Source organism: Triticum aestivum, chromosome 3D (assembly GCF_018294505.1).
Source record: "Triticum aestivum cultivar Chinese Spring chromosome 3D, IWGSC CS RefSeq v2.1, whole genome shotgun sequence".
Lineage (NCBI taxonomy): Eukaryota > Viridiplantae > Streptophyta > Magnoliopsida > Poales > Poaceae > Triticum > Triticum aestivum.
In genome coordinates, this window is record NC_057802.1 from 587,222,426 (window position 1) to 587,245,841 (window position 23,416).

The following is a 23,416-nucleotide window of genomic DNA, read 5'->3' on the forward strand; positions in this document are numbered from 1 at the left end:
AGTCCGAAGCCACGCATATAGAGTCGAGATTGAGATCCATCGCCAAAGCAAGGGCTTCATTGCATGATTGTGCTTCCAACAAGGGCGGATCCATGAGACCCTCAAAAACTCTGGCTGAAGCTCCAAGAAAAGCTCCCGCTCTGTCACGGCAGACCACAGCTGTTGCGCCCCTTCTACCAGATCTGGACACGCCTCCATCAACGTTTAGCTTCGCTTCTTCATCGGTTGGAGGAAGCCAACCAGATGATGTCGCTCTAGTCCTCGAGTTTCCTGCTGATACATGCAGGTCCTTTGGCTTTGCATGCAAGTCCCTCAGGCGTGACTTGTACATAGCCATACAATCAAGATCCACCAGAAATTTCTTGATAAAAACCGAAGTGCTCAGGGGGCTTTGGTACTGCTCATCATGGATAGCACGGAGTCGCGCCCACCATATGGCCCACATTGTGATCAAAATATGAACAACTTCCTGCTCTTTTAGAGTATCCAGTAACCAGAACATCCACAGTCGAGCATCCTCTGTTCGGTTTGAGATCGTTATTTCTCTGTCAGTTCCTGATCAGCCAGGGCCCAGACACAACGTGACATATGGCAATCAAACAAAGAATGTCTCCACGTATCCCTTAAAAAAACGCACGGGCTTGTTTGCTAGTCCCTTAAAAAAACTGTTATGGTTGGATGTAGAGGGCCGAGGTGGGACTATTCATAATTGGACGAACCCTCTTACATACAACACACAAACATGTGCTATGTCATTGGTCGCTGCTTTATACGCTGAACGGGAGGACCTGAGTTCGACTCCACGTAGCTCCTCTATTTTTGCATCGTTTGCCAGCTGAGATGGGCCGGTGGAAAATAGTGCAGCCCGTCTCGGACGAGGACGAAAATCTGAATTAATTACGTGCTTAGGAGATTAGTACCACCTCGTTTATATTACAATTTTGTCCATACAAATCATAAAAGCGTATTATGACATGAGAAGAAAGCGCATTGTGACGGTGAACCCGACAAAGTCAATCCGTGCTTTATTATTATTATTATTATTATTATTATTATTATTAGGGAGAGATTAGGGAAAGATATGATAGTTTCGAAAAAAAAACGTCCTTGACAAAGCGATGAAAGATAGACGAAGCTTTAATTTATTCCCAAAACAGCAAAGTCAGATCCAAGACAGTGCACGCATGTGCACCATCCATGGCGATCAGACCCTAATAACCAAGTACTCCCTCCGTCCCATAATATAAGAATGTTTTTATACTAGTATAGTGTTAAAAACGTTCTTACATTTTGGGACAGAGGGAGTAAAAAAGTTCAACGAGCACAACAACTCGTGAAAACACCAACTGAATTTGAAGGCGAGCACAGCAACAACGATGGAACGGGGCGACATGATCTCTAATTAGTTGCCGACGCAGTGAGCGCGGCGTTCCACTTTGGATAAAGAACCGTTGAGATGTACTCCTCCACCTTGTCCTCCGCAGGCAGCAGCGCCCTAACCGGCTCGGCGGCCCTGAACCGCTCCGCCCACGCGGCCAGCTTTGGTGTCCTAGCCGCGTCGAGGAACGGCGGCATGGCGGCAAGGTGGCCTATCGCTTTGATCCAGGGAAGATAGCACCCCAGGGCAATGTCGAGCAGCCCGAGAGAGCCACCGCCAAAGAACAGTGCCTCAGCCTCCCCTTCTTTGGAGCACTCCGCCAGGGCGGCCTCTAAGAGCCCGAACGCCGCCAAGGTCTCCTCCACCTTGTCGGCTCTCTCATGCTGCTTTGCCGTCTTGAGAATGCCGATGCATGAAGGGAACAACTGCGGCAACAAAACACAACGGCGCCTGTGAGATGTTGTTAGCAGTAATCTTATCATGATGTATCAGCAGGTAGTTTTGAGTTCCGCATGTAGCTAGTTGTAGTTGGTGCCAGCAAGGTGTACGTGCTTTGCGTACGAAGACAGTTAGTCATTTTTTCGGAGAGGGTGGACGGTGAGTTGGGCATGTACACTGGTTCAGTCGGCTTCTGTCTATAGCATGAATACACGTCATCTATGGACTACGCTGTAGACAGCACGTACAACAAGTTGGCTATTTGGCCGGCTGTAACGTATGTGCATACAAAGTCCATGGGAGAAGGAAAAACTGTTTTTTAGGTTCGCGGGAGACGGGGAAAGTATGTTTTCCCGAAGCATGAGATAAATGCGACGCACGATAAGCGGCGGCCTCGGTACAACGGCAAATTGACCGTCTATAAGCAGCGATTCACATGGGAACAGACCGTCTTTATTTCTACAGACAGATGCGAGCAGTTTTCCCTTTCTCTCTCCCATGTCATTTTTTCTCCTACGTGGCTGATGTTACGGACGGCTGACTGTACATCATTGTACATGCCGTGAGAGACGGCGTACGTGACTACGTGTGAGATGCCGGAGGGCCGTGTGAAGCGGCTGCCACAGTCAAAGGCCGTAGAGCATGAGAGTATGTTAGCTGCATGGATTAGTTAGTTAGTCGCCTTGTAGGGTAGTTCGTTAGTGCGTGTGCATCGCATGCTAGCCAGGTCCTATGGCCGTAGAGAAGAGATTGACAAGCGTTGAGCATGACGTGCATGTAGCTGCTTAGTGGAGTTAGTGGGACACGTTCTGGGTGCACGTACGCATGAAGTAGATCAGGCTAGTACTGGCCGTGTTAGCTGTGTATATACGGATGACATTGAGTAATGAAAAAGTTGAGTCAGTTGGAGGAAACAATGTAGCATACGTGTTTCTCACCGGGAGCAAACACAAAGGTAGTTTTCTCCTTAGCGACTGTGCGTGTTAGTTTCTACCATGGTTGTGTGTTCTTGAGAGAAGAGAGAGATGTGACAGGCAGCGCTAATAAGGCAGAAGAGGCGCTGCGAGGAGGCAGCACCAACAGATGCAACTCCGACTCTCCAAGCTCAAACCAAACGATAGGAAACAAACCTTGTCGTCGATGTAGGAAGCCCAAAAGCGGGCGACGGCACGGCTGTAGGGGTCGGTGGGGAGGATGGAAGTGCTGTTGCCGGCGAAGGCGTCGTCAAGGTACTGCACAATGATGAGCGACTCGCAGACGGGTCTGCCAGTGTGGATGAGGACGGGGAGCTTCTTGTACACGGGGTTGGACGCAAGGAGGAGGTCGCTCTTGCTCCAGGGGTCCTCGGGGAGGAAGTCGTAGCTCAGCTCCTTGATGCAGAGCGCCATCTGGACGCGAATCGTGTACATGCTCACCCCGGTCCCCGGCCCCAGCAGCTTGAGCCTTTGCTCTTGAGCGCCGGCCATCATCGATCGTCGTTGAAGGTTCTCTATACGTGTTGATTAAGTGCAGTATGTCTGTATGTATACGAGATGGCAATGCGTCGTCATTCGGTGATTGTGCATTGATAGCCATCCATGCGCCTTGAAATGTGCAACCGGCCATCACTTTATCGCTACAGCGTTCCACTATCCCTAGCTATCCAACCACCTGCCCATTTTGTCATGGGGAATGTGTGTGGCTGCTTTAGGGTTTACATTGTGGCACAAGGACCAATGAAGCTAAGTGTACGATTGATCCATGTCCGAAGCGTGCAATGCCACGCCGTTTTTTAATTGTAATTAACTGTCCTCTTTGTATTTGCACTAGCAACGTTTGGGAGGGCAGGGTTGAAAATCAGCTAATAACTTAGTAATATGCGAGTTTAAGTATATTTTTCTATATTGGTTACCATATTTCCGCGTATATCAAGAACTTCCGCTTATAATCATTTACACAAAATTCAGTTGGGAAATGCTCTGAAGCTAGATCAAATGTTGAATATATAAAAGTATCAGATCGGATTGATCAGAAATTTTCAATTCAAATTATGGCAACTAGTCATGAACCCGTGCATCTGTACGGGCTAGTTTTGTAATGCTACATTGGTTCAATACTCTGGTAACCATTTTTTTCCCATCTAGTAGAAAAATACATTTGTTGTGTGCGAACCATTGAAGGAATGATGAATATGAAAATACAGCAATCATATCTTGAAAGTTTAATAATCATGAAAGTGATTATCTTTAATATTACAACAAACTGGAAAACAAATTGGTAATATTTGTTAGCATCCCGAAACATAACGCAAATATCCTATAAGTAACTTAATTTTGAATGGTAAGTATAATAATAATTCATTTATTTAATATTCATTCTTTTTGTCTTGTTAAGATTTTTGGATTAAGCATGGGGTATGTTCATCATCTCCTATTAAAATAAGAAAACATAATATTTTGTTTTCTTCAAAGGGACATTTACATCTGTGCCCCTAACTCGAACCCACTACTCAGTTTTGCCCCTAGTTTTCGGGTATGCTCAGTTTTGCCCCTCTGCCGTCAGTGCCACTTATAGAAATGCCCCTCCACTCCGTTTCCGTCCAGTCAAGGCTGTTTGACCGCTAACTTGCCGTCAGTTTGACATATTTGCCCCTCTTTCTTACATGTGGGTCCTCTCTTACCTCTTCGCTTCACTCTCACTGTGTGCTCTTTCTCTCGCTCGACCCTAACCCTATCTCTCTCTTCCCCAAATGGCCCCCTCACCTGAACCCTAGCGGCTTCGATCCCCACCATGGAAAACTCCAGATCAATGGCGGGCACGGTGGAGATTCGGTGGACCTGACTCTTTACGTGAGTTGTGCTGCGATTCGGAGCCAACCGCTGTGGACGGAGGTCGACGGTGGTTGCGGCGCCGGCGGCGGCCATGAAGGGAGCACAAATCCGAAGGGGTAAGTGCAGTACTTTCAGATCTGAAGCCTGTTATACGTATTGTAGTTCGATTTGATTCCTAGTGTTCATCTGCGTTCGTAGTGCTCATTTGGTTCAATTTTTTTCCTGTTTTTCATTGTCATTCGTAGGGTGGACTATATATGTTTGGATTGTAGAATGGAAACAACTCTTCTAGTTCCTGCTGGTACAAAAGCAGGGAACACAGGATTTTCATTTCCTTTGGCAGTGGAGAGCACACTGAAGTTTGTGCAGTTCAGATCTCAAATATGTGCTAAATACCCGTGGGGAATACATGATGCAGTTGAATTCAGGTACTGGGATATTGATAGTTCAGTTTGGGTCCCAGTCCAATGTGATGCTGAGTTAGAAAAAATGTTTAGAATTCATGCTCATTTCCCACTCAAATTGGAAATCAATGTCATACAAAGAAAAAGAGGATTGACAGAGAGCAGTGGCAGAAAATCACAATCTACTAGTTCTAGAGGTAGGAGCAGAATATCCAGGGGGAGAAAAACAAGTGTTAGCAGTCAGAAGAGAGCTTCAGATGCAGGAGAGAGCTCTATGCAGGTACCAGGAACACCATCAGAGCAAGTGCCTATTTATGCAGTGTTGGAAATATGCCATAGAGGCAATAATAAAATGGTTATTATTGTATTTCCTTGTTCATGATAATTGTCTGTTGTTCATGCTATAATTGGATTAACTGGAAACCGTAATACATGTGTGAATACATAGACCACAACATGTCCCTAGTAAGCCTCTAGTTGACTAGCTCGTTGATCAATAGATGGTTATGGTTTCCTGACCATGTACATTGGATGTCATTGATAACGGGATCACATCATTAGGAGAATGATGTGATGGACAAGACCCAATCCTAAGCATAGCACAAGATCATGTAGTTCGTTTGCTAGAGCTTTTCTAATGTCAAGTATCATTTCCTTAGACCATGAGATTGTGCAACTCCCGGATACCGTAGGAATGCTTTGGGTGTACCAAACGTCACAACGTAACTGGGTGGCTATAAAGGTGCACTACAGGTATCTCCGAAAGTGTCTGTTGGGTTGGCACGAATCGAGACTGGGATTTGTCACTCGATATGACGGAGAGGTATCTCTGGGCCCACTCGGTAATGCATCATCATAATGAGCTCAATGTGACTAAGGAGTTAGCCACGGGATCATGCGTTACGGTACGAGTAAAGTGACTTGCCGGTAACGAGATTGAACAAGGTATTGGGATACCGACGATCGAATCTCGGGCAAGTAACGTACCGATTGACAAAGGGAATTGTATACGGGATTGATTGAATCCTCGACATCGTGGTCCATCCGATGAGATCATCGTGGAACATGTGGGAGCCAACATGGGTATCCAGATCCCGCTGTTGGTTATTGACCGGAGAGTCGTCTCGGTCATGTCTGCATGTCTCCCGAACCCGTAGGGTCTACACACTTAAGGTTCGGTGACGCTAGAGTTGTAGAGATATTAGTATGCGGTTAACCGAAAGTTGTTCGGAGTCCTGGATGAGATCCGGACGTCACGAGGAGTTCCGGAATGGTCCGGAGGTAAAGATTTATATATGGGAAGTCCTATTTTGGCCACCGGAAAATGTTCGGAATTTTTCGGTATTGTACCGGGAAGGTTCTAGAAGGTTCCGAAGTGGGGCCCACCTGCATGGGGGGACCCACATGAACGTGGGTAGTGGGGGCAAGGCCCCACACCCCTGGTCAAGGCGCACCAAGATCCCACCTTAGAAGGAATAAGATCATATCCCGAAGGGATAAGATCAAGATCCCTAAAAAAGGGGGATAACAATCGGTGGGGAAGGGAAATGATGGTATTTCTTTCCCCCACCTTTGCCAACGCCCCAATGGACTTGGAGGGCAAGAAACCAGCCCCCTCCACCCCTATATATAGTGGGGAGGCGCATGGGAGCAGCACCCCAAGCCCTGGCGCCTCCCTCCCTCCCGTGACACCTCTTCCTCCCCGCTTGCGCTTGGCGAAGCCCTGCCGGGATCCCTCTACTTCCACCACCACGCCGTCGTGCTACTGGATCTCCATCAACTTCTCCTCCCCCTTGATGGATCAAGAAGGAGGAGACGTCCCCGCTCCGTACGTGTGTTGAACGCGGAGGTGCCGTCCGTTCGGCGCTAGGATCATCGGTGATTTGGATCACGACGAGTACGACTCCATCAACCCCGTTCTCTTGAACGCTTCCGCGCGCGATCTACAAGGGTATGTAGATGCACTCCCCTCTCTCTCGTTGCTAGATGACTCCATAGATTGATCTTGGTGATACGTAGAAAATTTTGAATTTCTGCTACGTTCCCCAACAGTGGCATCATGAGCCAGGTCTATGCGTAGATTCTATGCACGAGTAGAACACAAAGTAGTTGTGGGCGATGATTTGTTCAATTTGCTTGGCGTTACTAGTCTTATCTTGATTCGGCGGCATTGTGGGATGAAGCGGCCCGGACCGACCTTACACGTACACTTACGTGAGACAGGTTCCACCGACTGACATGCACTTGATGCATAAGGTGGCTAGCGGGTGTCTGTCTCTCCCACTTTAGTCGGATCGGATTCGATGAGAGGGTCCTTATGAAGGGTAAATAGAAATTGGCATATCACCGTTGTGGCCTTTGCGTAGGTAAGAAACGTTCTTGCTAGAAACCCATAGCAGCCACGTAAAAGATGCAACAACAATTAGAGGACGTCTAACTTGTTTTTGCAGGGTATGCTATGTGATGTGATATGGCCAAAAGGATGTGATGAATTATATATATGTGACGTATGAGATTGATCATGTTCTTGTAATAGGAATCACGACTTGCATGTCGATGAGAAAGACAACCGGCAGGAGCCATAGGAGTTGTCTTAATTTATTGTATGACCTGCGTGTCAATGAAAAATGCCATGTAATTACTTTACTTTATTGCTAACCGTTAGCCATAGTAGTAGAAGTAATAGTTGGCGAGACAACTTCATGAAGACACGATGATGGAGATCATGATGATGGAGATCATGATGTCATGCCGGTGACGAAGGTGATCATGCCGCGCCTCGAAGATGGAGATCAAAAGGCGCAAGATGATATTGGCCATATCATGTCACTTTATGATTTGCATGTGATGTTTGTCATGTTTACATCTTATTTGCTTAGAACGACGGTAGCATAAATAAGATGATCTCTCACTAAAATTTCAAGAGATGTGTTCCCCCTAACTGTGCACTGTTGCGAAGGTTCGTTGTTTCGAAGCACCACGTGATGATCGGGTGTGATAGATTCTAACGTTCGCATACAACGGGTGTAAGCCAGATTTACACATGCGAAACACTTAGGTTGACTTGACAAGCCTAGCATGTACAGACATGGCCTCGGAACACAAGAGACCGAAAGGTCGAACATGAGTCGTATAGTAGATACGATCAACATGGAGATGTTCACCGACGATGACTAGTCCGTCTCACGTAATGATCGGACACGGCCTAGTTGACTCGGATCATGTATCACTTAGATGACTAGAGGAATGTCTATCTGAGTGGGAGTTCATTAAATAATTTGATTAGATGAACTTAATTATCATGAACATAGTCAAAAGGTCTTTGCAAATTATGTCGTAGCTTACGCTTTAGTTCTACTGTTTAAGATATGTTCCTAGAGAAAATTTAGTTGAAAGTTGATAGTAGCAATTATACGGAGTGGGTCCATAAACTGAGGATTGTCCTCATTGCTGCACAGAAGGCTTATGTCCTTAATGCACCACTCGGTGTGCTGAACCTCGAGCGTTGTCTGTAGATGTTGCGAAACATCTGACATACACGTTTTGATGACTACGTGATAGTTCAGTGTGTAATGCTAACGGTTTAGAATTGAGGCGCCAAAGACGTTTTTTAAACTTCGCAGAACATATGAGATGTTCCAAAGACTGAAATTGGGATTTCAGACTAGTGCCCACGTCAAGACGTATGAGACCTCTGACAAGATTCTTAAGCCTGCAAACTAAGGGAGAAAAGCTCAATCGTTGAGCATGTGCTCAGATTGTCTGAGTACTACAATCGCTTGAATCGAGTGGGAGTTAATCTTCCAGATGAGATAGTGATGGTTCTCCATAGTCACTGCCACCAAGCTATTAGAGCTTCGTGATGAACTATAACATATCAGGGATAGACATGATGATCCTTGAGCAACTCGCGATGTTTGACCCCGTGAAAGTAGAAATCAAGTAGGAGCATCAATTGTTGATGGTTAGTAAAACCACTAGTTTCAAGAAGGGCAAGGGAAAGAAGGGATACTTCATGAAACGGCAAATCAGTTGCAGCTCTAGTGAAGAAACCCAAGGTTGAACCCAAACCCGAGACTAAGTGCTTCTGTAATGAGGGGAACGGTCACTGAAGCAGAACTACCCTAGATACTTGGTAGATGAGAAGGCAGGCAAGGTCGACAGAAGTATATTGGATATACATTATATTAATGTGTACTTTACTAGTACTTCTAGTAGCACCAGTGTATTAGATACCGGTTCGGTTGCTAAGTGTTGGTAACTCGAAATAAAAGGCTACGGAATAAATGGAGTCTAGCTAAAGGTGATATGACGATATGTGTTGGAAGTGTTTCCAAGGTTGATGTGATCAAGCATCGCATGCTCCCTCTACCATCGAGATTGGTGTTAAACCTAAATAATTGTTATTTGGTGTTTGCATTGAGCATAGACATGATTGGATTATGTTTATCGCAATACGGTTATTCATTTAAGGAGAATAATGGTTACTCTGTCTATTTGAATAATACCTTCAATGGTCTTGCACCTAAAATGAATGGTTTATTGAATCTCGATCGTAGTGATACACATGTTCATGCCAAAAGATATAAGATAGTAATGATAATACCACATACTTGTGGCACTGCCACTTGAGTCATATTGGTATAAAACGCATGAAGAAGCTCCATGTTGATGGATCTTTGGACTCACTCGTTTTTGAAAAGATTGAGACATGCGAACCATGTCTATTAGTATATATGCATGAAGAAAGTCCATACATATGGATCATTTGGACTCACTTGATTTTGAATCACTTGAGACATGCAAATCATACCACATGGGCAAGATGACTAAAAGGCCTCGTTTTCAGTAAGATGGAACAAGAGAGCAACTTGTTGGAAGTAATACATTTGATGTGTGCAGTCAAATGAGTGCTGAGGCACGCAGTGGATATCGTTATGTTCTTACTTCACAGATGATTTGAGTAGATGCTAAGAATATTTACTTGATGAAACACAAGTCTGAATTATTGAAAGGTTCAAGTAATTTCAGAGTGAAGTTGAAGATCGTCGTGACAAGAGGATAAAATGTCTGTGATATGATCATAGAGATGAATATCTGAGTTACGAGTTTGGCACACAATTAAGAAATTGTGGGAATTGTTTGACGACTAATAACGCCTGGAACACCATAGTGTGATGGTGTGTCCGAACATCATAACTGCACCCTATTGGATATGGTGCATACCATGATGTCTCTTATCGAATTACACTATCGTTTATGGGTTAGGCATTAGAGACAACCGCATTCACTTTAAATAGGGCACCACGCAATTCCATTGAGACGACACCGTATGAACTATGGTTTAGAGAAACCTAAGCTGCCGTTTCTTAAAAATTTGGGGCTGCGACGCTTATGTGAAAATTGTTTCAGGCTAATAAGCTCGAACCCAAAGCGGATAAATGCATCTTCATAGAATACCCAAAACAGTTGGGTATACCTCCTATTTCAGATCTGGAAGCAAAAGTGATTGTTTCTAGAAATGGGTCCTTTCTCGAGGAAAAGTTTCTCTCGAAAGAATTGAGTGGGAGGATGGTGGAGACTTGATGAGGTTATTGAACCGTCACTTCAACTAATGTGTAGCAGGGCACAGGAAGTTGTTCCTGTGGCACCTACACCAATTGAAGTGGAAGCTTATGATAGTGATCATGAAACTTCAGATCAAGTCACTACCAAACCTCATAGGACGACAAGGATGCGTACTACTTTAGAGTGGTACGTAATCCTGTCTTGGAAGTCATGTTGCTAGACAACAATGAACCTACGAGCTATGGAGAAGCGATGGTGGGCCCGGATTCCGATGAATGGCTTGAGGCCATAAAATCCGAGAGGATCCATGTATGAAAACAAAGTATAGACTTCGAAAGAACAACTTGATGGTCGTAAGGCTGTTGGGTACAGATGGATTTTAAAGGGAAGACAGACAATGATGGTAAGTGTCACCATTAAGAAAGCTCGACTTGTCGTTAAGATGTTTTCCGGCAAGTTCAAGGAGTTGACTGCGATGAGACTTTCTCACTCGTAGCGATGCTAAGAGTCTGTTAAAATTATATTAGCAGTTACTGCATTATTTATGAAATCTTGCAGATAGGATGTCAAAACATTGTTTCCTCGACGATTTTCTTGAGGAAAGGTTGTATGTGATACAACCAGAAGGTTTTGTCAATCCTGAAAGATGCTAACAAGTATGCAAAGCTCCAGCAATCCTTCTAAGGATTGGAGTAAGCATCTCGGAGTTGGAATGAACGCTTTGATGAGATGATCAAAGATTTTGGGTTTATACAAAGTTCATGAGAAACTTGTATTTCCAAAGAAGTGGGTGGGAGCACTATAGAATTTCTGATGAGTATATGTTGTTGACATATTGTTGATCAGAAATGATGTAGAATTTCTGGAAAGCATACAGGGTTATTTGAAAAGTGTTTTTCAATGGAAAACCTGGATTAAGCTACTTGAACATTGAGCATCAAGATCTATAAGGATAGATCAAAAACGCTTAATAGTACTTTCAAATGAATACGTACCGTGACAAGATTTTGAAGGAGTTCAAAATAAATCAGCAAAGAAGGAGTTCTTGGCTGTGTTACAAGGTGTGTGTATTGAGTAAGACTCAAGACCTGACCACGGCAGAAGAAAGAGAAAGGACGAAGGTCGTCCCCTATGCTTTAGACGTAGGCTCTACAATATGCTATGCTGTGTACCGCACCTGAAGTGTGCCTTGCCATGAGTTAGTCAAGGGGTACAATAGTGATCCAGGAAGGGATCACATGACAGCGGTCGAACTTATCCTTAGTATCTAGTGGACTAAGGAATTTTCTCGATTATGGAGGTGGAAAGGGGGTTCGTCGTAAAGGGTTACGTCGATGCAAACTTTGACACTATTCTGGATGACTCTGAGTAGTGAACCGGATTCGTATAGTAGAGCAGTTATTTGGAATAGCTCCAAGTAGCGCGTGGTAGCTACATCTACAAGATGACATAGAGATTTGTAAAGCACACATGGATCTGAATGTTGCAGACCCGTTGACTAAAACCTCTCTCGTAAGCATAACATAATCAAACCCTAGAACTCATTGAGTGTTAATCACATGGTGATGTGAACTAGATTATTGACTCTAGTAAACTCTTGGGTATTAGTCACATGGCGATGTGAACTTTGAGTGTTAATCACATGGTGATGTGAACTAGATTATTTACTCTAGTGCAAGTGGGAGACTGTTGGAAATATGCCCTAGAGGCAATAATAAAATGGTTATTATTGTATTTCCTTGTTCATGATAATTGTCTGTTGTTCATGCTATAATTGTATTAACTGGAAACCGTAATACATGTGTGAATACATAGACCACAACATGTCCCTAGTAAGCCTCTAGTTGACTAGCTCGTTGATCAATAGATGGTTATGGTTTCCTGACCATGGACATTGGATGTCATTGATAACGGGATCACATCATTAGGAGAATGATGTGATGGACAAGACCCAATCCTAAGCATAGCACAAGATCGTGTAGTTCTTTTGCTAGAGCTTTTCTAATGTCAAGTATCATTTCCTTAGACCATGAGATTGTGCAACTCCCGGATACCGTAGGAATGCTTTGGGTGTACCAAACGTCACAACGTAACTGGGTGGCTATAAAAGTGCACTACAGGTATCTCCGAAAGTGTCTGTTGGGTTGGCACGAATCGAGACTGGGATTTGTCACTCCGTATGACGGAGAGGTATCTCTGGGCCCACTCGGTAATGCATCATCATAATGAGCTCAATGTGACTAAGGAGTTAGCCACGGGATCATGCGTTACGGTACGAGTAAAGTGACTTGCCGGTAACGAGATTGAACAAGGTATTGGGATACCGACGATCGAATCTCGGGCAAGTAACGTACCGATTGACAAAGGGAATTGTATACGGGATTGATTGAATCCTCGACATCGTGGTCCATCCGATGAGATCATCGTGGAACATGTGGGAGCCAACATGGGTATCCAGATCCCGCTGTTGGTTATTGACCGGAGAGTCGTCTCGATCATGTCTGCATGTCTCCCGAACCCGTAGGGTCTACACACTTAAGGTTCGGTGACGCTAGAGTTGTAGAGATATTAGTATGCGGTTAACCGGAAGTTGTTCGGAGTCCTGGATGAGATGCGGACGTCACGAGGAGTTCCGGAATGGTCCGGAGGTAAAGATTTATATATGGGAAGTCCTATTTTGGCCACCGGAAAATGTTCGGAATTTTTCAGTATTGTACCGGGAAAGTTCTAGAAGGTTCCGAAGTGGGGCCCACCTGCATGGGGGGACCCACATGAACGTCGGTAGTGGGGGCAAGGCCCCACACCCCTGGTCAAGGCGCACCAAGATCCCACCTTAGAAGGAATAAGATCATATCCCGAAGGGATAAGATCAAGATCCCTAAAAAAGGGGGATAACAATCGGTGGGGAAGGGAAATGATGGGATTTCTTTCCCCCACCTTTGCCAACGCCCCAATGGACTTGGAGGGCAAGAAACCAGCCCCCTCCACCCCTATATATAGTGGGGAGGCGCATGGGAGCAGCACCCCAAGCCCTGGCGCCTCCCTCCCTCCCGTGACACCTCTTCCTCCCCGCTTGCGCTTGGCGAAGCCCTGCCGGGATCCCGCTACTTCCACCACCACGCCGTCGTGCTACTGGATCTCCATCAACTTCCCCTCCCCCCTTGCTGGATCAAGAAGGAGGAGACGTCCCCGCTCCGTACGTGTGTTGAACGCGGAGGTGCCGTCCGTTTGGCGCTAGGATCATCGGTGATTTGGATCACGACGATTACGACTCCATCAACCCTGTTCTCTTGAATGCTTCCACGCGCGATCTACAAGGGTATGTAGATGCACTCCCCTCTCTCTCGTTGCTAGATGACTCCATAGATTGATCTTGGTGATACGTAGAAAATTTTGAATTTCTGCTACGTTCCCCAACATGCAGGTCCTACTCAGAGCAGAGATTCTGTTGATCCAAATATTGAGGAGGGACTTCCTGATGACTGGCCTATAGATGATGAGGATGAAAGGCTTTTCCCTCAGTTTGTTACAAAACAGAAGGCCAAGAAGACAGATGATGATGGGGATGAAGATTATATGCCACCACCAGAAGGAATGTTTGATGAGCCAGGTGAAGATGAGTTGGAGGAGGACCAGGACATGGGATATAGTGAGGATTCTGATGATGGAAGGCCAGATGTGCAGTACAACAGAGATGATCCTTCTTTAAAAGAAGGAACTATATTTTCCAGTGCTTTAGACTGTAGGAATGCACTAGCTACATTTTCAATTAAAACTCAGAGTGAGTATGTAGTAGACAAGAGTGATCCTACTAGGTTGACTGTTCATTGTGCTTATAAGAGGTGTAGATTGAGGATGCATGCCTCCTTAATGAGAAATAGCTCATTGTTTCAGGTACAAACAGTAGGTGCATATGTAGTTACATTGCAAATATTTTTCAGTTTTTTGTTGCAGCAAGTATGTCTGACATGTAATTTAACTTTCAATATTGCAGGTCAAAGTGAATCAGTCTGCACATACTTGTCCAAGTGTAAGCAAAAGGCAAAGACTGAAGTCAGCTAAGTGCAGATGGGTTGCTGATGCAGTGAAGCATTGGGGTTTAGAGGATTCAGAGGTTGGAGTTACAGAGTTGAAAAAGAACCTGAAGAAAAAATATGGCCTGCAAGTCCCATACATGAGAGTGTTCTATGGAAAGCAGATGGCACTGGACAACATTTATGGTAAGTGGACTGACTCATTTCAATTGTTGTACACTTACAAGGCAGAAGTTGAGAAAGCATCTCCTAGAAGTGTAGTTAACATTGACAAGCACACTGTAGAGTACAAAATAGCTGGAAAAACTAGACAAAAAGAGTGCTTTAGAAGAGTGTTTGTTTCTTTCAAAGCATGCTGGCAGGGTTTTTTAGATGGATGTAGGCCCTATCTTGCAGTAGATGGCACAACACTGAATGGCAGATATAAAGGCCAACTTGTGAGTGCATGTGCAGTGGATGCTTGCAACTAGATCTTCCCAGTAGCAGTTGGAGTTGTTGAGTCTGAAAATACAGATAGTTGGACATGGTTTTTCCAGAATTTAAAAGAACTAACAGGACATCCACCAGGTCTTGTCATCCACACAGATGCATGCAAAGGACTAGAGACTGCTGTTGAAGATGTATTCACAGGAGTTGAGCACAGGGAATGCATGAGGCATTTGGCAGCTAATTTCTCCAAAAAAAATTAGAGGAAAGTTTTTTGATGATAATTTGTGGCCTTGTTCATTGACATATAGCATGAAAAAACACAATTATCATCTTAGACGGCTATACAGCAAACCTGGTGTCCAAGAGTACCTAGAAGAGCATCATAGCAAACTATGGGCCAGGGCCTTGTTCAATGAAATATGCAAAGTTGATTATGTCAATAAAAATTTAGCTGAGTCATTCAATTCAAAAATTAAGAAGTGGAAGGGGGTACACATTGTGGACTTGCTTGACAAAATTAGGCAGTTCATAATGGAAAAGTTTGACTTGAGACAGCAGATTGCAGCTGGGACATACAATGGGCACATCATAATCCCAAAAATCATGGTTATGCTTCATGCAAAATCAAAAGACCTTGATATGTCCATAGTGAAAAGAAGCACATTTGAGGCAGAGATTACTGCAATTGACAAGGAAAAAAGAGAGTGGAGATATCCTGTTAATTTGCAAACACATACTTGTAGTTGTAGAAAGTGGCAAATAACAGGACAACCATGCATACATGCATTGTACTTTATCACTTCAATGAGAGGTCCAGTTAGTGAGATTGATCATTATGTTCATGAGTATTTCTCTGTGGCAAAATTCAAGGCTACTTGTGCTGATAATCTGCCACTTCTGGAGGCAAGCAACAATGGGATGTTGTAGACCCAGGATTTAAACTGAGTGCTCCATTGCAAAATAGGCCACCTGGTAGACCTAGGAAGACAAGAATTAGGGCTAAATCAGAGGGAAAAGGACTTGGAGGAAGAAAGAATAACTGTTCAAGATGTGGGAAGCTTGGGCACAAAGGCAGCCATTTCAAAGAGTCCATTGACCCTGCATTTGGAGAGGAAGAACATTGGGGTGCTGATAATGCCAATGATGAACCTCTGGCTAAAAATGATGAAGCAACTGATGTTGCTACTGATGCAACAACTGCTACTAATGAAACTATGGCAGATGGTGCTACTGATGATGTAAATGCAAATGCAAGTGCTGGAGATGATGCAAATGCAGATGCAAGTGCTGAAGATGCTGCTAATGCAAATGCAACCGTTGGAGATGATGTAAGTGAAAAAAATGCAGGTGCTGGAGATGCTGCTAATGCAAATGCAACTTCTGCAGATGCAACAACTGCCAGTAGTGCAGTCAGGTACTTTTTTGGTTTATTTTTGAAATTATTTCCTAAATTCTTCAATGTTTGCTAACTGGCCTCCCCCATTTATTTGTGACTTTGCAGCCCAAGAAAGAACTACAAAAGACCAGCTGAGAGGGGACAGTCACCACATAAGAAGAAGTTCAAAATTGCAGAAGAGGAGATTATAGGTTCTGTCACTGGAAACAATAATCCTACCAGTTCTTCTACTCCAAACAAGGCTGTGAGCAAAACTGTGAGCACCGGGAGGAGTTCTAGGCTCTCTTCAAACCCAGCTTGCAATACCAGGAGCAAGAAGAACAAGTAGATGTGGTAGTACTTGTAATGCTGTGAAAATTTGTTGTGGGTGTGAAAACTGTAAGGTCATGTAATAAATTTGTTGTGGCACAATGCTGTGAACTCTCTTATGTCTCAATGTGATCATGTCCTATGTTTGGTCCAGTTGCTAGTGTGCCCATTTAACTGTCATTTTTGTCACATTACTACTGCACTGTCAAGTTTTGTCACATTACTACACTGCTACAAAATGGAACACAATATACCCAAAATAGCAAACTCATTTGCAGTTAAAACTTGTCACATTACACTAGATGAAACTCATTTCCAATGTGCTTTGGAACAAATACAACTAATTAAGATAGCTCACACAACAATACATTACATTTCATTAAATACCATAATCCAGCTAGTATGGATTCTTAAACCACTCAGAACAAACTGATGCCAAAATGCTAATGCAAATTACTATGAGAAATCCCCATGTTTGCATAAGTTCATTTCTCTTCTTGATCTTCAACTTGAGTTTCTTGTTCTTCTCTGTTAAGTACATCAACCTCCTCTCCAAATGATGGGACTTTAGCCAGCTTTTCTCTAATCCAGCATGAAGTTCCTCAAATGCACGAGCAACACAATCTGTGGGAGGGGGATCAATCCAAACTACCCAGTCGCATTCATTAGGGAGCTGCAGAATTAATCTTACATTATACAACAAAAAATTGGCAAATAATGACAGCCAAATGAGAGGACAGACAGAGCAGGAATGAGAGTTAATCTTACATCTAGGGGGCAGCCTAAGAATCTTCTTCCCGTGCTTGCACCTCCCCAGGCGACGCGACGAGCGGGGATGAGACCGTGCCCTGCGCACCGCCGCGTCATGCTCATCTCCAGCCCAGAGAATGACGGATGGGGGAGGTAGAACTCAGATTGAAACTGAACAATCCCAACACCATCGACCTAAACGCAGGAAATCCCCAATCTGATGAACCCTAATTGGGACAGAAATCCCCCCAGATCGATCCACCGAAGAGCCACACTTACCTCGCAAGCCACCGACGAGCTCGACGTGGACATGCCGCCGCCCTCCAAATTGACCCACCTTCGGCCTCTGAATCCCGCTGCGGTCGCTCTCTCCCCTCTCCAAATCGAGCCGTCGAGAGGTTGAAGAAGAACAGAGAGAGAGTGAAGCGAAGAGGTAAGAGAGGGCCCACATGTAAGAAAGAGGGGCAAATATGTCAAACTGACGGCAAGTTAGCAGTCAAACAGCCTTGACTGGACGGAAACGGAGCGGAGGGGCATTTTTATAAGTGGCACTGACGGCAGAGGGGCAAAACTGAGCATACCCGAAAACTAGGGGCAAAACTGAGTAGTGGGTTCGAGTTAGGGGCAGAACTGGAATTGGCCCTTCTTCAAAAGCTTAAGTTAGTTAGTTTAGTTCAGAGTACTATATAGTTAGTCTCCATTTATTTTAATATTTTTAACAGTAACCCTACCCGGTTTCAACTGGCCACTATATTTAATTTAGTATAAGACATAAGGTAATTCTAAGTTCTAAAAGGTCGTCAAAAATGTACACACGTGGAGATCAGGTAGGACATACATATGTAGAATTTGGCAAAATAATATGATAATTTTTCACACGAAGAAAATAATACGATAATTCGTGATATCTACTTACTGTAGTTTAAATACATTTTTTACGGCATGTATCTGTTACCGTCACCTAGTGTTGCTTAATTAGTGTGCGTTAACTGAATTTGTTAATTTTCTCAGCTAAAAAATTATCAAATTTCCTCGTATGGGTATATGCATCTATATATTTGTTACACACACATGTCAATTTTATACTTTAAAACTATATTAAAATATGATTTTGCCCAAGTTAATTTGGAATGCTGTCAAATTAATTGTGGCCGAACTATGCATGCTATTTTTCTGGTTATCAGTAGAGTTTAGATGTATATGCAGATAGTGCCTGCACAGAGAAGCTTGTCAACTAAACTTACCGTATGTATTCACATTGCCATGCATGTCGTACAAATCATACCCTGAATGTAAACCACTCTATTCAACTATTCAGAGACTCGTTCAGCACCTTGTAATTTTTATTTTTTCATTGTTTTTGTTAGAATATTTGTACTGTCGGCTCGTGAAAAATCTTCTAGCATTGGCAAAGATCAAGATCGTGTTCTTTTGTTTGATGATATGAAAATTGCTTACCGTTCTAAAAAAAAAAAAAGCAGACTTCTAGTGTGTAGATTGTGCCGGCACTTGAACGTCTGCTCCAAGAGCAACTGTTTTTCTGCTAACCATGGCATGGAGGCAGAACGTGGTACGTCGGTGAACCACCAACGTCAAGGAAAAGAAGGAAAGAGGCACGTTCCATATATTTGCAATCGAAAAAATAATACGAACTGCTCAAATACCTGGACCCCGTCGGTGTCGTTCGTCCGCTCCAGGATCAGTTTGTGTAGGCGTGCCGTGTACGCATCCAGCCGCAGGAACTATTTCTCCTACCTCCCGATGGCTTCATCTACATGTGTTTGTCAAGGTCAAAACTACCGGCCATCAGCTTCGGACAGCGCCATAACACGCTCGCCAGAAAGTGTTCGCTGAGTTGCAAGATCATCAGATCGGTCTTTTGAACCATGGAACATGCTTCTTGCAGCGCTTGTATTTCTGAGTGGGGTAACAAATTTCATCAGTTCTTTTATGAAATCATTAGGAGATAGAGCCCAAGGACTGGAAGACTCACGTGATGCAGTGATTAGGGGCTTGGGAGGAGCGGGCGATCTGTAAGCTGGAGGTTAGGGAGGGTAGGAGGCGTAGAGGAGTAAACAGATTAGATGGAGGGTTTTTTTTTTTGAGCTGATCAGATGGAGGCTTAATTGGTTGGAAGTAGTGGAAATTTCATCACAGCCATTGATTGATGATTTGGCGTCTGGTATGGTTTGGGAATCATTAGGAGATAAGAGTCCAAGGGTTGTACAACTCATGTGCGTGGGATAACCAAGGGGCGGGTTATGCTTCATCCTACGGCTACAAATACATTGTAATTTAATCAGATGGACGTAATTAATTAATCTTTAGGATTAACGTGGTGTCTCGTATGGTGCCTCTAATTAGTAAATATAAGATATAAGATATAAGATAGACGTGTAATTAGATGAGAACTCATGTATTTTCTTAAATACAAATATCTATGTAGTTGATTTATTACATTTGGTTTTTGGTATTAACTATATCCCTAAACATATAGGAGTAGCACATTACGGTCTATAGAAAATATTCATATTGTACTTTTGTTCTATGTTGTCTCAAAAAAATTTCAAATAGTAAATCATTTGGATAAGCTACTATATGATGGTACTACACATGCGTTCGTGTTTTGTACCTGAAGAGGGATCTTTGGTATTGAACCAATGATCAAGCCAACATTTATTGAAAAATTTAAATGCTTATTTTAGATGGTTTAAAGAAAATCTTGTTAACTAAAGAGATGCCTTTTGAGCAGGCAGTGTGGCTGACTCTCTACAACTCTGTCCTGAGATCATGTGGTGGTGCCTAGTTTTGAGGACAATGTGAGTACACATGAGTCTTACAAAAGGTACAAAGCAAGTCTATAACGGATGAATCTATGGAAAAAAATCATTTGCCCAAGTAATGTAAACCGAAGTTAAAACATCTAATGGGTAAGCAGACATATTTCAGATGGAAACCCCTATTGCATCTTGATTTATCACTCATGATGTTCCTAAATCCAGCATAGCAGTCATGTCCTTTGTGGGACTTGTCCTTTTCCTAACTCAAGTCACTGACACAATGGATCATTAGCTTGTACATGAGCCATTCATCTCTCATAAATTCATAATACTGGTATAATATGTGAATACTATTTTCATGAAAGGTGTGCTTTATTACATTTCCACCTTCCTATTCAAAACAGAATTCTGAATTGTACTACCCAGACTGAACTTTTCTCATTAAAAGGTAAAACATAGGTTTAAACAGATGCAGTCATAAACTTGAAGACCATAGAGAACTCGATGTACTGTGTGCTCCTAGGTTGGCACATCATGGTGATCTATGTGCATATTCTATTGATTCTCAACTTCTACCACAATTTTCATGGTCACCAACCTTAACAATGATAAAACAATTGATTAGTCCAAGAAGAGTATGGAAGTCTAGTGACAATAATATGAACCGAGGCTCATAAAAGTATTATGCCAGGTGAAAAGGCGAGATATGGATAAAATGGCACTCAAAGGAGCATGTCAATCCTTTTCTTGTCTCATATTGGTCTCATATGTTTCTCGTACATAACATAATTTAACTTATGATATTTCATATAAAATTCATTAGAGAGATGCTCTAAAGCTAAATCAAATGCTAATCGGTAAATGTCTTAGGTCAGACTGAATGGAAATTACCAACTGAAACTATGCAATTGCGCATATAAGTAGATATGAACTCAATTTTTTTTCTTGCAAAAAAACATATACATGTAGTTGGTCCCAATTAGTGAATCATTTTAGGAATTATACTGATGATCAATAACACAACGGGACTTTTCATTTCTTCGTAATTAACTTATTTCTAATGATTGATAACACACCGAGAAACTCACAGAAAAAAAATCTGAAGAATGTGTAAAAGTCTCGTGCAATGTCATCCTCCTGGATGATTTCGTGCATGTTTTTGTTGTTCTAAGTGCTTCTGCAACTTTGTCATCGAATGCAAAGTCCATGTTAATTCATCAGATATTGCTGATTATTTTTCTCTGTCACTGCAATGTTTATACTATTTTTTTCAAACATAGTGGAGACATAGATGATCACGACACACACACAATCTCACTGTATTCCTATGAGCGCTTCCAATAAACTAAGGCGACAAGTCCTGACATTGATGAAGTCGCTACAGACACCTCATAATCAACTGGGCATCTTACCAACGAAATAATATTGTCAGAAAGTCTGAAATAAATCCAAGAAATATGCGAGCACCTGTCCCAAGTCTAGAACATGAACCCCTATGGGCTTGCTCCACCACAAGGAATCTAACAATCTAAGATATCCTTATTTTCCTATTTATACATTGTAAATTCAAAGGTTTATAATTTGGACCCACCATCCGAAATACTTCAGCTTATGTCGATGAATGTGTTGCCTTTTTATATCTTATTTAAATAATATAATAGAGATTCCTTAGAAAAAAATGTAGTGATCTCTTAGCGTCTTTTTAGTGGCAACCGAGACAATTAACCAAGCTTCCATCTAAAGGTTTTTCCTTCGGTGGGGCCCCACAATTTGGGGCCGGGGCACTGTGCGGTCGCTCAGTTCGCTTCCCATCATCGACGGGCCTGCTCAAATCAAGATCATGTAAAACATTACAGTTATGTGGGCGATCTGGAATTCGAGGAACAATTGGACTTACCGTGAGGTGCAAACTGATCAGATGTTTTCTATCCGCCGAGTCGGAGAGGATCTAGCGGCACTTGATATCCCAAGTGATCAAGTTGTTGTTCTTTCAGGTTATGGTTGGAGACCATCTGCTGACGGTTGGGTTAAGACCACCTGCTGACGTTGCTTTTAATTTCGAAGCTGGGTTGGCTGTCGGAGGTGTCGCTCGCTCGCGAATTGCTTTGCAAGGTGCATGATGCAAACCTCACCCCAGGGTCATGGAACCATTGATCTCGGAATCCTTATCACTGCGTGCCGGAGTTATCTTCGCAGAATTGAGGGTTACTCCCATGTGATTTTGGGAACAGATTCCGCGAAGGTGGTAAATCTCTGGAACTCTCGCCATGGTTCACAAACAGTTGTGGCTCATATCCAATTAGAAATTCGAGAGCTTACTTCATTGTTTACTTCATGTATTATTTAACATGTAAGCAGGACAGCTAACTTTCCGGCCAATCTTTGCGCGAACCGTGCCTGCTCGCTGATGGTTATCGAGAGTTGGTTGGACTCTGAACCCCCCTTCCTGATCACATTCACCAGCCTTATGGCTGATTGTCCCATGAGTACTTTTGTTTGAATAAAGGTCTCAAAGTTCCCCGCAAAGACAAAGCAGAAACTAGCCGTCAGTCTTTTTTTTTTTTTAGGGAAAAGCCAACTAGCAGTTAGTTTGTTTTTTCAGGAAACAAGGAGTAGTATATTTTTTTTAGAGCAAGCAATCAGTAGTTAGACCCATGCAAACCCAAGTCGGCCCACAACGGAAAGCCTTATAAAGTAACGAGAGTCTGAGAGAGAGAGAACAACCCGAAAATTCGCATGTGAGCCCGAGCACCTGTGATCTCGGAATCTGTGCCATTTGTTTCTATGCCTATCGACGAAGCGCTGAGTATAGCGAAGGGTGCAATGCTCACGGGGCTGTTGCGATGGCCCAATGTTCAGAAACCGCCGTCAGTTAGCGAGGTGGCGGAACAGACGGGATTGGACTTGCTGTGCCATTTAACTCCCCCACCCGGACCAAATGAGCCGTTTAGCTCATTAATAGCAGCACCGTTGGGAGCTACCAATCTTCTCCAGCACACTTCCTCCCCACTCTTCTACATCGCACAGCGCACTTCCTCCCAATCCATCATCTTCCGACCTAACCAATCTAGGCAGCTATCACCAATCCAGGCGTAGAGAATGTCTGGATCTTCATCCTTA

The 23,416-nt window shown here is 43.4% G+C and overlaps 1 protein-coding gene across 1 annotated transcript; it reads right to left on the reverse strand.

Annotated features, from left to right (window-relative positions):
- Positions 1–1,121: 1,121 nt before the first annotated feature.
- On the reverse strand, positions 1,122–3,308 carry LOC123075678 (probable glutathione S-transferase GSTU6). The gene is made up of 2 exons (XM_044498228.1): positions 2,947–3,308; positions 1,122–1,803 (listed from the first exon to the last, which is right to left on the reverse strand). The coding sequence occupies exons 1-2, from the start codon at positions 3,283–3,285 to the stop codon at positions 1,399–1,401; spliced, it is 744 nt and encodes a 247-aa protein (XP_044354163.1). The 5' UTR covers positions 3,286–3,308; the 3' UTR covers positions 1,122–1,398.
- Between the last annotated feature and the right edge of the window lie 20,108 nt (positions 3,309–23,416).

Excerpts from the sequence above, each read along its gene's own strand:
- LOC123075678 (XM_044498228.1), bottom strand. The coding sequence starts at position 3,285 with ATGATGGCCGGCGCTCAAGAGCAAAGGCTCAAGCTGCTGGGGCCGGGG. Across the intron at positions 1,804-2,946 it reads CTTCCTACATCGACGACAAG|TTGTTCCCTTCATGCATCGG; the intron begins GTTTGTTTCCTA and ends TTGTTGCCGCAG.